The 15,946-nt window shown below is 41.1% G+C and overlaps 2 protein-coding genes across 8 annotated transcripts in view; one reads left to right on the top strand and one right to left on the bottom strand.

Moving 5' to 3' along the window:
- Nucleotides 1–11,908, top strand: part of AGPAT4 (1-acylglycerol-3-phosphate O-acyltransferase 4) — a 123,219-nt gene extending 111,311 nt beyond the window's left edge. For 2 of the 4 annotated variants that reach the window (XM_074948730.1, XM_074948731.1), the window contains exon 8: nt 7,442–11,908. In XM_074948730.1, the coding sequence (XP_074804831.1) occupies nt 7,442–7,533 (92 nt within the window). In that variant the 3' untranslated portion in view covers nt 7,534–11,908. The remainder of the gene's footprint in view (nt 1–7,441) is intronic. The other 2 variants (XM_074948728.1, XM_074948729.1) reach the window with 1 other exon arrangement.
- Nucleotides 11,909–11,936: 28 nt separating this feature from the next.
- The window catches only part of MAP3K4 (mitogen-activated protein kinase kinase kinase 4), a 144,452-nt gene continuing 140,442 nt past the window's right edge, over nt 11,937–15,946 (bottom strand). For all 4 annotated transcript variants that reach the window (XM_074948723.1, XM_074948726.1, XM_074948725.1 and 1 more), the window contains 3 exons: nt 15,107–15,213; nt 13,678–13,857; nt 11,937–12,425 (listed from right to left, as the gene is read on the bottom strand). In XM_074948723.1, the coding sequence (XP_074804824.1) occupies nt 12,405–12,425; nt 13,678–13,857; nt 15,107–15,213 (308 nt within the window). In that variant the 3' untranslated portion in view covers nt 11,937–12,404. The remainder of the gene's footprint in view (nt 12,426–13,677; nt 13,858–15,106; nt 15,214–15,946) is intronic.

Below are 15,946 nucleotides of genomic sequence, written 5' to 3'. Positions count from 1 at the left end.
TATAGGATCTGTACTGAGACTCTTTTCTTAGTACTAGAACCAATTGCACAGAGCAAAGGCTCAGTCTGACACGCTTTTCAATCCCTGTGAATAGATCCACTGGCCAGCACCCTGCCAATCAAGAGCAACTCCCTAATGGCCTTGTAAATTGGTCAACTGGTCTGGAACCATAGCCACCCAATCTGAGCCCAGCTCCCTCCTTAACACTGCTCTGGGGCAACCTTGTCCTGGTTTACATCCCTTCCCCCTCCCCGCCAATTGGTTTCTTGGGGACCAACTAGCCATAGGCTTCCCCGCTATCATCTTCTGAGATAACTTAAACTTTCATGGCAAGTTAGAAAGGCTGGAATGACATAGTAGCAGTCACAGCCTGGTTACTCCTTCCCCTTCTTTAATGAGAGGCATGTGTTCCTATCATTGCAGCTGGGATTTTTTATTATTATAACCTTAAACATGACTGAGTCATAGCAAGGTTGGAAATACCCAAGTTAGCAATTTTCTTTTTCACCGGAGTGTAGTAAGTCAATAAGAATGTTCTGCAGGAGAACAATAAAAACACCTTATTCCACCTCTCCTTGACACATAAGGTATAAGAGAGAGAAAGAAAAGATGACTTCAAGTGTTACCTTTGAAAAGTATTGCAAATATTTGAGTCTGTAAGACCGACCTTTTAATTTTATTGTAACTTTTGCTTGTAGTTTTGAATTGACTCAAAAACCAGTGTGGTGTTATCAGCTATAACAGAGTTCAGAGAATGCCAAAGAATTTGTATTTGTGGTTGAGAGCTCTGTTAGAGAATCCTTTTCTGCGAGTGCAGCACATTGCACTGTTGGCTCTGTTTTAAATTCTGGTTGCTGTGGTTCACATTCTGCCTACAAAAAGCATATCTTAGAACTGTCAGAGTTGCATCTTTCATCCCTGGTTGTCTAGAGCACTCCCGCTGTAAGTGGAAATTTAAGAGAAATGTGAAGAATAATCTGACAATATGTGAAGGGTATTAAAAAGAAATTGCACAAATGTAATTTTTCCCCCTCTCCATGCATGCACATCATGACAAATGTATAATAGTTTGGAATGGCAAGGTTCTTTTTTGTAGAATTGTTTTTAAGTCTCTCAAAGTTTGGGGGGGGGGGAACTATAGAATATAGCATAAAGGGGAAAAGTCAAAATTTTAGATAAAATATTTGTAAAATCAAACTTAGGAACAGAGAAATTGCCCTACTGAATCAGACAAGGGGTCCATCTAGTCCCATGTCCTGTCTGTCTCAGAAAATGGCAAGTTTGAGGTGCTTCAGAGGAGGGGATGAGAGATGTTCCATAGGGGAAGTTTCTACCTAATCCCATTATAGCCATGAAATTTCAAGTCCCCCATGGGGAGGAGAATGGGGACAGGGGCTAACTGTGAAGCTGTAAGTTACCGTGGATTTGTTATAATACCATGGTGGTTGTACCGCATATTGGTGCCTTTGGCAGGTTCTCCTCGCATTGACGAACTCTTTGAGCCCAGTCTTCCATTTCTTATTCTTTCAAAAGTCCTTCAGTTGTGCCTGAGCGAGAACTCAGGCTGCTTAAATGGACATTTTAGATCTTAAAGCAACTCTTTCCTTGCATGAAGAGGGTAAAGTGTAAGAGACTGCACTCCCTTCGCACCATATCCATAGTTTATAGTGGGTGGGGGAACTGGGAACAAAGTTATTTGTGTGGCTGAAGCTGGAACTCTATCTATAAATCCAGGCCATAGGCTGGGCCGTAGTAGCAGCTGTACCCTGTCTCTGCATGCTCCTGGTGCTGGGCCTTCCATGCCCCGAACTTAAATAGAGTTTTTGGACAAAACCCTTTTACTCAGTTTGCTACTGGGCTCAGGTTGAGAACTTCAGTAAAGAGAATCTGACCTTTTGGGATTAAATATGAGCCCCTGTCCATGCAGTGTTGCCTTCAAAGGTTCAAGTGCTGTGCTATTACTTCTTTTTCTTTCTGTCCCCTCCACCCTCCCCAGGCAGCTTTTGGGATCCACCTCCTCCACATAAACCTCAGAATTGAGCACTTCTTAATACTCTCTTAAGCGTGACTACCTCACCCCTGTCCAGCCCTGTCATCCTTCTAAGGCCCATCTGTTGTACCTTCTTCAATTCTGCAGTAGCCTTTCTGTAGCAGGTACAGCACTGCGCCCACAACTCTGTAAAAGCCCTGGGATGTAGTTTGCTTGGTTGCCGTAACAATCGCTCTGATTTGTGTTCTGTTTTTCAGCTCCACATGCTGATTTCCTCTTTTTCTGTTGCCAGGCACTGCGGTGATGGTTTGATTTTCTGTCTTGTTGTTATCCCAGCTCACATGTCCTACTCTGGTTCTTCCTCTCCACTCTCTTTCCCAGCTCTTGGCCATTTGAAACCAAAATCATTGTTGCCATTTTGTTTTTGGTTGAACTGAGTCCTCGTGTTACAGGCTTTTTCCAGTCCGAGTGAGAGTGCGGCCTCTCTCTGCACGAGTGAGGCCATCTCGAGGCAGCTTCTCCCTTCCCTGCCATGTGCTGCTGTGCACAAATATACAACAGCATCACTGAGGACCATGGATCTCACTGTGGGCAACAGCTGCCTGAAAGGGAGCAGGAGGAGGTGGGACTGGACATTTCATTCCACCAGCCCTTCACTTGTGATTTTGCTCCTGTAATATTTTACCCTAGCACACTCCCTGTATACAACATTTTAAAAAGAAATACTTTGGCCTAACTTAGCCTTTCATCCAAGCAGCTCAAAGTATATTCTATATCATCAGTGAACCTTGTTACACCCCAGCCAGGTGTATTATTATTAATTGGTGATCTGTTTTACAGATCAGTAAGATGAAGTGCAATGGGCCAAATTATCCTTACTCTCCATTACTTCAGTGAGGGTGTAAATCGGCGTAGAATTTGGTTACATGGTGAGTTGGGGGGAAAGCTGGGAAAAGAACCAAGCAGTCTTGCCTTCACCTGATCCAACCACTACAACATCCTTCCACTGTCGAGACCTGTTTTGAAGGTTCAGGTAGATCATGTGTGGCTTCATCCTTGGAAGATCAAACTGTGTTTGAAAGGAATTAGTTAATCCTGACCTTCCCTTTGAATCCATATTCACTATCGTCGTGCTTATACGTGTCCAGGTATTTTCCTATTTTTGTCTGTAATCAATGACTTTACAGTCTTTCCCACTACTGAGATTAGCTGTAAAGGTCTGCAGTTTCTGATCTCTTCCTTTAATGCCTTCCTAAATGAGGGTGTCTTGTGAGCTTATTTCCAGCCTATAGATCCCTCTCCTGAAGAGGTTTGGAAAATCCCTATTGTACCTTATATTTTTCCTCCGTCTCTTTTGAAATTGAGCCTGTAGGCAAAATATGCCCTTTTGACTTTCCTATGTGTCTTTCTCAACATTCTGTAGTTTGATAATGCGGCTCTTTCAAATTTCTTTTCTTCTTCTTCCTATTAAAAAGGCAGGTGGGTATTTTAACAAGCCAACCAGTTCACCTCCTTGGAACAAGTTGCCAAGGGCACAAAACAGGAGCTGCTGTAACAATTCAAACCTTTTAGCATTTGCCAGAGAGGCCTGATACACAATCTCAGTGGATTGCACGTTTAGTGGCTTCTGGCTGTATACAAAAAGATTTTACTTCATTCAGCTATATTTCAAATGAGCAACTCTTGTGAACCACTGTTGGGCATCTTGCCTACTTGGGCAAACCAGTCAGGGAATACTTGCAGCAAAGAAGAGACTGGTTATTTTTAATTACTCCCCATCAGTGAAGTGATTTGAGTGACCTTGACTGGAATGTGGACAAGAGGTAGCCACTGGTTTTGGTCATGCTGGTTGTATTTTCTCAGGTTGGTTAGGGATGTGCTGATGCTTTAGGGAAGAATGCTGAGCTATTTCTTGCTTTCTTCAGATTGGTACAAAAATCATTAATTCATAAGCAACTTGGTCAGTATTTATGGTGTCTTCCACGGACTTCAGTGGGTGTTGGATTGGGCCCTCACAGAGCATGAGAGCATGTATTTCTAATAAACTGTGCATGAGTGTGTGTGGATGTCTCTCTCTTTCTCTGTTCCTCTGTCTCTCCTTCTCTCCTAGACTCTGCTTGGTGGCTAAAAGACCTTGATGAAGGCTTGACTATAGTAAGTGAAATCATGTGAGCTCCCTAGGGTTGCCCATAAGACTTCAGGAAATTATTCATGTTTGGGCTGGCTGGTTCGGGATAGGTTGGTAGTGTTGAGCTTTTCATCAGAGAAGCCTTTTCCTCCTTGTGGTGATGCTTCTCATAGGCTTAGTGCTATACGTTTGCCACCAACTGTGCTTTTCAGTAAAAACAAAACAACCCTTGCTTGGAGGTTCATATTCTGATATGACAGGAACTAATTAAATGCACAGGCACCTGCTAATGATTTGCCTTTGAATGATCTTAATGAGGGGAGGTGTCCAGAGAAGATTCCAGCTGAATAACAGTGCATAAATCCCAAGAAAAAGGGATTTGCGAACAACTGCATGGATGCTGGAGAGGGGAAATGGAATCAATCTGTCATTCTGGAAGTAGGAGTTTGAGCATTTCCTCCTGCAAAATATCTGCAGGAGCAGGCCAAGGGTGAGGACTCCCCTGTTGGAGCTTGTCCCTAGTCTTTTCAACGGGAGGAGGAGCTTGTGTGACCATGTAAAGGCTGGGTTGAATTGCCATCCCTGTGCTTGGGGAGCAGGAGCCAGGGGGAATAAGGTTATTAATCAGTTGATTATTTTTGACCTACTGTCAAATCAACTTGTGCTTCTTCCTGTTATAAACCATCTAGGGAATTTCTGACCAATATGTCCAGTTTTCTAAGACCCTGATCTTATCCCCATGGAGGCAAATAGCAAAACTCCCCTCTAGGTCAGTGATCCAGGAGCAGGAGCTTGTTAATGATATAACTGCACACTCCTTTCCAAGAGACAAAGTGAAGTCTAATGTTTGAATTCAATACCTCCCTAGTAATGCATATCCCATCATAATTTCAGATGGGACATTTCCAGGGCCCTGTATCAAGAACCTTTAACCTGTTCTGCAAATGCTTTCCTTTCACTGCACTGTGTAGGACACTGGGAGGTTTTCTTTACACCTGGCTGGCATGTTGTGGCAGTGGGGGAGATGTGATACCTGTATCAAATGGCTCATTTATGACTCCAGTAAAGGGAAACATCCCCCATGAGACAGTCCATTGTGTTGTAAGAGGGGAAATCACTTTTTAAAGCTGGTGTTGATTAAAGTAACACAGGAAAGTTTCCTCAGCTTCTGTTTTTCTTGGTTGATTTGACTGCTGCTGCAGCATCTGATGGGACCAACCCTGAGAAGGCCTCCTACTGACTTTGGGCCGTTTAAACACAACTGTTAGATTAAGTATGACTGTTTTTCTTTTACATTCTGAGATAATGGGCCAGTTGCTCTATGTCCAAGGGTGCCCCAGTACTGGCCATGATCTGATACAAAGCACTTGAGCGTCTGGCCTCTGCTACCATGTGCAGGATGTTTGGACTTGGGAAATTTGTTCAATGTTAATTCTTCTCATGAAAAACATGAATTTAATGATGCTATTGCAAATGATGATAGAAAAATAATGGATACAAAGAATGTGCAGGGGCTTCCCCCTTCACTCTCAGCCAAAACCACAACAGGGGCTGGGCTTTTAAAAAAATCGGTAGGAATAGTTTCATGATTGCAGTAGGCTTTGGATCAGGCTCCAAGTGCCATGGCTGTGCACGGAGACTTGTGCTCCTATGGCACTTGAGCGTTAGCCACCAAGATATCTTTATGAAGCTTGCCCTTTTATAGACAGATTCCCCTTTCTACAATGAGCTATAGGATGCAGTGATTACATCTGAAAATCTTTTCAATGCAGCCTTTGATAACCTATCAATCAGTCTACAAGGGATACCCAGAGAACACCACACAGTCGAGAGCAATGTTAGCTGAAAAAAGTAAGGTATTTAGCAAAGTTACCCCAGTGTGCTTATTATTGAGTGTGAGGGAATGAGGGTTTCCAATGCACTTTAAATAAGTCTAAAGAATGAGGAGTGCTTGTGGCACCTTAGAGAATAACAAATTTATTTGAGCATAAGCTTTCGTGGGCTAAAACCCACTTCATCAGATGCATACAGGGGAAAATACAGTAGGAAGACAGATATACACACACACACACACACACACACACAAGAACATGAAAAAATGGGTGTTGCCATACCAACTATAATCAGTTAAGGAGAGCTATTATCAGCAGGAGGAAAAAAAAACTTTTGGCCAAACCGGACAGTCTCTACATAAAAGAATAAATTAACACAAATCTGATGTCAAGAATTATAACATTCAAAAACCAGTCGGAGAACACTTCCCTCTCTCTGGTCACTCGATTACAGACCTAAAAGTGGCAATTCTTCAACAACAAAACTTCAAAAACAGACACTGCTGAATTGGAATTCATTTGCAAACTGGACACCATTAAATTAGCCTTGAATAAAGACTGGGAGAGGATGTGTCATTACACAAAGTAAAACTATTTCCCCATGTTTATTTTTCCCCTACTGTTACTCACACCTTCTTGTCAACTGTTGGAAATGGGCCATCCTGATTCGCACTACAAAGGTTTTTTTTTTCTCCTGCTGATAATAGCCCACCTTAACTGATCACTCTCGTTACAGAGTGTATGGCAACACCCATTGTTTCATGTTCTGTGTGTAGATATATCTTCCTACTGTATTTTCCACTGCACGCACCCAATGAAGTGGGTTGTAGCCAACGAAAGCTTATGCTCATATAAATTTGTTAGCCTCTAAGGTGTCACAAGTACTCCTTTTCTTTTTGCGGATACAGACTAACACGGCTGTTACTCTGAAACCTGTTTAAACAAGTCTGTTCACTTTTTGTGAGAAATGAAATTCCTTTCTAGTTCAAATATTGCAAATGGATCATATTAATACACTCGCTCCTTCAAATGCAGAACGTTGAAGCTGACATTGGACTTTAACTAGTGAAATGTGGTTAGTTCTTAGCACATTCGTAACTGTGGCGCTCATTAGCGCAGGAACAGCAGTAGGGTTCTAATATGCAAAAGCGTATAAAGTGTCTTATGGACTGAAGCATGTCCAGTCTTTGCAAGGGCTGGGTTCTATTTCCACAGCTCCTGCTGAACTGTTGTCTTCCCTTGGGCATGTCACTGCATGTTTCTGGCTCTGATTTCCTGTCTGTGAAACAGGGTTAATAGTTACCTTCCTTTGTAAAGCCCAGAGATCTATGGATTAAAAAGTGCTTTATAATTACTATTGTCAACAAGGTAATACAGCAAGCCTCATGTTACCACCACTAGCCTTTTAAAACCTCTTCTGTGTGGCTTACATGGTAATCGCTACCTGGTGGCAGTCAAGTTTTACGTAATTTTTTTCTTCTCTCACTACAGCTTCTGTTGGTGTCCGATGGATGATAGGGGTGACTGAAATTAACAAGGGCTCTACCTATGGCAACAATGACAACAAGCAGAAACAAATGTAATATCTCCAGAGACTGCTTCAATCCAGAGGGAACAAATGCAACTTCTGAACACTCTTTACTTGCACATCATGCTCCTTCAAGTGAGGGTGGGGGTGAGCGTAACTGAATTTGTGCTCCCATTTTGTTTCCTTGGAGCTGGGGCTAGATTTCAGGCTCGCTGAAAGGTGTTCTGCATCTCACCTCTCCAAAACAGGTTGGCCTTTGTTTGTTGGTTTTCCTATGAAGTGTCTTATATTTGGAAGAAAAAAAAAATCTAGTGTGATATAAGCAGTTGACTGTGCAGGGATACAGGTTTTTCTTAACATGCTGTCAGGAATGGATCATAAATGGGGGTATAAGAAAATTAAAATGGAAATTTTGTATGTCTAGATCATGTTAATGACCATAATCTGTTGTTTCAATATACTTTGCTCAATTAAAGAAATGACAAATTGAACCAAGCCCTCTGCAGAAAACAGGTCTCAGCAGAGCTATTCCAATATTGGTCCTAATTGTACAATGAGATCCACTCAGTCCCTGCACCTATTAACTTGAACGGGACGGAGTATGAGGGTCTGTCCCTCCAGCTCAAACTGCAAGAGTAGGGTCTTTGTGATGTAACTGGTGGTAGAATTTGGCCCAGTGAATTTTGAACAGAGCCGTGGTGTTGAGACATGACAAATGTACCTACCCCACCACCATTCCTTACAATTACTAAGCAGTTTGGGATTAGCTTCAGAGCACTGATGTGTGCAATGATTAGACTGAATGCTGTTTACATTTTGGGAGAAGTAATAAGATCATTTTTAGCTTACAAAATACTTATACCTATGGGCCTTCATACAGTGGTAGGAAAGAAAAGCAGCTGTATGTCCTTCAACAAAACAAGGTTGGGGAATCATTTGCTTTTGTCTCTTCTGAGAAATAACTACACTTAGCCTCAGAGGGTGCAGCTTAAGATAACTTGAAGCTAGACGATTTCCTTAGGTGTTAATTTTTTCTGGGCATGCCTTCCAGTTCACAGTCCTGCGGAGTTGATCTAGTTTCCAGTGACAAAACCTTACTGCCTATAGCGATTCCAGTCCCTTGCCCTGTGGAAAGAATTCTGTCCTTCATTAAGCTAGGCTTGTTTTTATATCCTAGCTCTGCTGCCTTTGTGCCCTCTTGGTTTTTAAACATCATAACCTGTGGAAATCGCCTCCTTTAAAAAGTTTTTTGTAACCAGTGAATACCTAAAGGTCACTATTCACTTGTTCTTCTAGATTTTGGCATAGTGCATTTCACCAAGCCACAGCTTCCATCTGTATTTGGGAATTTAGTGAAAGCTTCTCAAGCAGGTTTATTTGTACCAGATAAGAGTGCAGTGGGATACTCAAAGAAACAGGGCTAACAGTGCAAAGAAATCCATGAACAAGGTATTTGCTGTTCGGTAGTTGAAATGTTACTTGAGATGAATATTTCTAACTTAATAAGGGGGTAGGTAGTGCTATTTTTTAGTAGAGGGGCAGTTGCAAGGAATGGGTTTGAAACTCATGGCTGTTAGTCTGAAGGAAGGAGTCTGAGGCAGATTGATTTTGCTGGTATCTAATTGCTGAGACTTCAGGGTTTCCTGCCCACACAGCCTTAACTAGCTCTTAGTGGGAAAGGGTCTTTTAAACTCACTGCTAAGGCTAGCCTATTCCTTCCAGATTCTCAATATTCAGTGAAATGAAGGTGAACTTTAGGTGAACAAAGACGACATGACTGCAGGCTTCCTTTGGCCTTTTCTACATTATAGAATGGAGTAACTTCCTTGGAGATACTGAGAATAAAGGCTGCTCCCATGCTTTTGCCACAGTGCGTTACTGGTGTAGAGAAGGAGAACAGAACTAACTGGAACGCTCCACCAAGGGAGAAACACAGCCCAATACAGTACTGCACAGAAACCCCTTAGGGGATGGCTTGACATGAAGGGGACTGCTGACACCACCACCCATAATCCTGCACAGCCTGTCCCTGTCATTTTGAAAGTGAAGGCAGGAAGGGAAAACTCTGTTTAAGCCATTTTACTGGTGCAGATAAAGTGTATGGTTTGGTAAAGTAGGGGGAGGGTCTTTTTCAACTGGGGCTCACTGCTGAACAGCAAATGTGTATTAGTTCAGAGGCATACATCCCTTGTATTTATTTTAATGTTAATATGAAAATGTTTATGTAATTGTGGAGTGTTTCTTCATACATATCAATTATTCTGAGTGAGAGAATTAAAATAGATTAGATTAGGCTAAAGCACTTAAATCTGTCTCTTTCATTCCATGCACTCCCAGAAGTCCTATTGCTTTAACTGGGAATTTTAGATGCACAAGGAATGTAGGATTGGACCTTCCAAAACTCTACATAAATTTAAGTGATTATCCTGCCCTTACTGCTGAAATCAGCATTGTACCTCTTGTGGCTTTGCTGGAATGCCTGTAAAAGGTACTTGCCAAAATTAAGTCTGGTTTATTGTATTAAAAGAATGACATACATATTGTCTTGTTAGACATCAGTGTTCACTTCCCCTCCCCTGAGCAACTTATGTTTTACAACTGCCTTAACAAAAGTAGTCTTAAGTTTGTTTATACCAAAAAAATAAAGAGTTAGAGTGCAAAACTTGTCTTTGAAATGCAAGGAATTTTTAATGCAACTGATACCAAACACACTCTAGCTGAGGGTTGCTTCAACAGCCTGGGAAGGAAAATGTGAAGGCTGTTAAAGTGAAGCAAAATAAATTTTCTTTTGTTTGTGTTTTTCAAAACACCTCTGAGCTTCAGGTGGGTAGTGTGACTTTATAGGCTGTCCTATTTGGTGATGTTTGCAGGTGTCTTCACCAATGTTTCAATCCAGCTGTGGACACTGCACCACTGGCCTGTTTAAAAGGTATATGTTTAGAGTTGATTGGCAAATGTGGAGGGTTTTTTTATTAGGTTACACAACTGGCTTTTCTGGGCTAAAGAGCAGATTAAAGAATGTAAAACTCTACCTCCTGTATCACACTCAAGGAAGCAGAGCAGCCAAAATGTGAACTTCCCGTAGCCCTAGTTGGTTGTGGAGAAATGTTTCAAAACTATGTTAGGTGGTCTTTTTCAGGTGACAGCTCCACTATAGCGGTTGACTACCCTCAGATGCAACAGACTTGTAAAATGTCCACTCTCTATATTGGATCCTAGTGCATCTGGATCTTTCTTCCCTTTTGTCATTTATATGCAATCTTGCTTGATTAATGTACTGTGTCTTGAGACCCTACACAACTTTCTGCAGTCATTGTGCTTTTTTTAAAAATTAATCTCTTATTATTCACACTTCTGGTTATGCAGCATCACCAAAGCTCAAATCCTCCACTGGAAGTATCCAGCTCTCTCAGCCCTACAGGAGGGTTGACATGAACAGCTTGCAAAAACTGCACTGTTGTCAAATTAAACTACACATCCGTGTTAATCTCCCTAAGTAGGGGAAATTAGACACGAACAATCAAGAGATGGCTACATCATTCACTTGTTTCACCACTTGACCATCACGATACAGCTGTTGCACACCATACCTTGCTGTGTTGACTTTGTTTTCCTAACATTGATCAGCATTCTATATTTCTTGCTGGCAGTCACAAGTATGTTCTGAAATTCAATGCAAACTAGGAGTTGGTTGGTGTATCTTACACTAAGCAGGGCCTAACATCAGTGGTCTTCTAAATAGGTTAGATAGGCAGCAAGCCTTCATATGTGATGAAGGCTGTTCGACTATCATGATCTGTGGATACACTCAGGGGGAGATGTTGCTGCCTCTGGGAAGATTAGCCAGAGGGGGTACAAGAAGTCAAAAATTAGGTGATCACTGACATTTCAGAGACCCATACATATATCAGGAGGTGGTATGCTGCTTTTTAAGAGCACAGAAAGAAAATCCAGGACCTCCTGAATGAAAGGAAATGCCCCACATTCTGGTAAAAGATTGCTCTTATGTTCCACACTACTGAGTTCTAAGGTTTTAAAAAGTACTTGTAGGAACCCCACCCATGTGATTTGTGCCAAAAGCTCTAGTGATTTTTTCCTCACTGCAGATGCTGTGTACTTGCAAAAATGCATTGGCCATATTGAACACAGCTGTAACCACTGAACAGTTCATACTTCCTTCACAAGCAGCACAAGGGGTAAAAACCTTAACTACTCTTGCTTGCATGCTGATGAACTCAACAGGCATTTGTAAGAGTAACTTATCCAGAAGAACTCACTGGCACAGAAGGCTGTGATTTTAGTCCATGCTTTGTTGCTTCTCAAATGCTTCAGGGTGGATGTTTTATCCCAGAATGTCTTGGGTTTGTTATATATATTAGCATCTTCAACCATGGAGAGAGAACTGCACAAAAAACTTCCTAAAATAAACCATTTATTGAGAAAAACTTTTTTTTGTAATTTCATTAATCAGCCTTTTGCATAACAAATCTGAAGCTGGGCAAAAAAACAGAGTAAAAGTTCACAGTCAGTGCACTCAAACGGGAGATTTAAAAAACAAGGTCCAGAACGCCTGATAACACTACAACTTTTTTCGAACCTAGAAAGTCCAAAAATACTACATATTAACATTACAGTTCTCACTTAAATGAGAAACATTTAAAGAAAGAACAACAAAAAGGTAATGGTCCATATACAGTAGTAATGGCACTTTCACTGAAACATGCAGACACTGTCACATGAGCAACATGTGCCAAGTAAAACATACAGGAGCAGCAGTAAAAGTGACGCTTGTCACTTGTGCAGTCTTCAGTCATGGTAAGTTTAAATTTTATACTGTTTCTTAGCACAGTCTTTATGTAAATATTACATACAGTAGTGATTAGCAGATACTTCGCCAGAGTACAAGTGGCCACATATTGAGTAACTTCATTCTTCATCTGTGCAAACCTGTGAAAGGACGACACAGGACACTGTCAGCAATTAAAATGAGTCTAACTTGTACAGCCTGCAGTAAAGAAATCAGTAGGTCATCTCTTCTTCCCACTCACCAAGTGGACAGCGTTTTTACAGTTTAACTCCCTCTTTTTTCATCACACTCATTGACAATATTATGATACAAGCTAATGCCTCTGTATGCTATCCCCACCCATCAAAAAAACTTTCCCATGAATAATAGTGCTTTCTGCTGCCGTGACTGATCCGATTTCATTACTCTAATTCCGGTAAGACGAACGGTCTTCTTGAAGCATTGCTGGCTATATGGAGTAACACCAAGGGAAAGCAGCCGGAGTGTGTGGATTATGCACAGTTGACTTTGTTGTTTGAATTAGCTTAAACAATCTTGCAGTGGCTGAGGGGGACAGATGGCCTGCTTTGTCTTTTTTCTGATTCTATGAATACATTTTAAATTGTATATTAAAAGATCTTTAAATAATGAAAAAAGTTTAACATTTATATAAGCTGTTCCAATCTTTGAAGAACCAAACAAAATCTACATCCCACTGAACAACATAGGCTTTGAAATGGACAGAGCACTTTCATTTCAGGTGCTTGAAAACCAATACCAATACCAACCCCAACCCCTCAAAAAAAAAAACAAAAAACTAGAAAGTAGTCATTAAATAAAACTTAAACCCTGTCACATACATATAGTTCTCTGGCATAAAAAAGTTTAAATTGCCAGGGAATGGACTGTCATCTATGCAATACTCAAGTCATTGTAAATGTGCTCTCTAAAGTTTTAGGTCTGACTCCCATTAACAGCCCAGCTGGTACTACCACTAAATTCTCACTAGAGGTTTTTAAAATTTAAAGATAGGTGTCAAGGTTGCTTTATTCTGTGTTTAAGTGACATATGTACATAGTAACAGCCCTTAAAACTCAATGATGAAAGTGTACTAGAAGATGTACAGAGACACCAGTGCAAGTTTGCTGCAGCCACACTCTTTTAAGCAGGTAATGTACCAACCTAAGTTATTAGCTATGAAAATAACTGAAGATCTTTTCATTCAGATATCTGATAGTGAAAATATTAAGCCAATACTATGCAGAATACAAAAAGTAACAAATTTTAAAACACACATGGTTTGCAGGCACTATCAGGAGACGACGCCCTACAGTTGTACATGCATTCAATGAAGTTACATCTCTCTCTCATTCCTATCTACTACGATCCTGACATTAAATCAACTTGACAAACCTTGACAAATGGATGATCAAGGAGCTGGCTAGCTGTCCATCTCATCTTTGGATCACTTTCCAGGCAGTGAGAAAGGAAGTCTTTTCCTTCTGGGCTTACCCTTTCAGGTATAGGAGGCTTATGACCCATCCCCACTTTATACATGATCTGAAAGTTGTGCTCATATTCATGCCAGGGTCTCTGCAACAAATAATAGAATTGCTGAATGCAAGGTTTGGTAAATAGGTCTGTTTGTTAGCCAATAGTGAAGGGAGCATATATTTCTCTAGCTCCAGAAATCTACTAAAAACCCCAGTGCTCGTGGACTTGAATTGCGCCTTGTGGGTCTAAAGCCTTTAAAACAAACTGCTAAGAACACAGTAGGCCTCGGATGAACACGTGCAGCTCATTTTCAGACAATTCATGGATGCCAGTTGCGTTGCTTAATGCACTACTGGAAGGTGCCCAGATAATTACAGTGATGAACGCTAAATTCTGTCCTCAGACTTTGCGTTGTGTCAAAGTGAGCAACCAAAAGAAAGTCATATCATTTAGAGCCACACTTCTATGCCCAAGCTGTGCTTAAACAGAGCAATTGCTGATGCCTAGGAAGTAAGAAAGCCAAACACGCTTTGACTGGCACTCAGTCTGAAGCAAGCCTAAAATTGTGGAGGGGGAGAGATCGTTATTCTGTATTAAACAGCACACGTATGGAACAGTAGTACAAGTTTATACAGAACAGAAGACAGACCAGGGGAAGAATGAATAAGAAACAAAGTGGGACACAGGAAACAATCTGCAGTTACATGACAAAATGCCATTTCTAGTGGTCAGAGTAGAGGGCATTTCCTAGTGATTTTATTGTGAAATTCCTGAGAGGTTGAGAATATGGGGAGCGAATGTCACACACAGGTCTTGAAATGATTGCAGGACATAGCTGAGTGATGAGACACACCCCAAAAATTACACAGGAGGAAGAGAAAATGCTATGGTCAAGAAGTTATTAAACATTTAGACCCAAGGACCAGAAAGATCTCCCTTGCTCTAGGTCAACAAACAAATGACTGTTCCATCCCCCAACCGTTAATGTATCATAGAGTCATAGGACTGGAAGGGACCCCAAGAGGTCACCTAATCCAGTCCCCTGCACTCACAGCAGAACTAAGTATTATCTAGACCATCCCTCACAGGTGTTGGGCTAACCTGCTCTTAAAAATCTCCAATGACTGAGATTCCAGAACCTCCCTGCAACACCAAGTCAGTCTTAGTCATTGGAAATAAAAATGTATACAAGTCTGCAAACTTGATTTTTCTTTGGGAAATGCCAGCTAATAAATGAATATCCATTTTACACTGTTCAATGAGGAGGATTGCACCAGCCTCTTTTACAAATAGCTGAGCCTGTATTATTGAGCATTTAGAACCAGTCTGGTACGTGAAATGTTCTTACCTTGCCAGTGACCATCTCTATTACAACACAACCCAGACTCCAGATGTCTGCTGCACGTCCATGCCCTTCTCCTTTAGCTCTAGTAATTACCTCGGGTGCCATGTATGCTTTGAAACAACACATACGGTGGTGTCAATTTATACAACAGAAGGAACAGTATGTATCTAAATAAAGTGATTAAACTGAGCAATCAAATGCTTTTCAATACATCTGCAGTCAATTACTACTGGTTATTCCTTTCTGTTCTAGGATGTCATTTACTGGCTTCTGAGTTCTCTGAAATAGTCCAGCATAAATGTTTTTCATCTTCAAGGATAAGAGTTAACAGGGCTGAAACAGTACATATTTTTCAGTTATTTTCAAAAAATTCAACACCAATGCAAAAGAATCCTATGCCATTTCCATAAGGGGGCAGAGGAAGGTACCTTCTTAAATAGAAAAAAGGGGACACTCCTGTGAAATGTAGTTACACACTCTTCCTGTGCAGATGCAGTCTTACCTCTCTAGAATTCTGTAACCCAATTAAGCCCAAGTCCTCCAGGTGCACTCAGTGGGAGTTCACACACAGGATTGGGCCCATAATCAGTACACAGAACCAAATTCATAGCTGCTGAAATTGGGACTTCTACGGAGTTGCAGCTACTTACCCCTGGTCTTAATTTAGGCTATCTTGTATAGTCATAACAGGGATGCAAAAAATCAATGTGTCAAGAATAGAAAGTATGACAAAGATATTTGATGTTTATCTAGTCAAAGAGAACAGTACAGCTATGTACACTTTCCACTGACTATGAGTTAGTTTTCAGAAGCTATATACACATCTTTTGTTCCGTTAAACTT

The sequence above is a fragment of the Natator depressus genome, chromosome 3, assembly GCF_965152275.1.
Source record: "Natator depressus isolate rNatDep1 chromosome 3, rNatDep2.hap1, whole genome shotgun sequence".
NCBI classification, from domain to species: domain Eukaryota; kingdom Metazoa; phylum Chordata; order Testudines; family Cheloniidae; genus Natator; species Natator depressus.
Note: the sequence above shows the minus strand (reverse complement) of the source record. Positions and strands in the feature narration are given on the sequence as shown.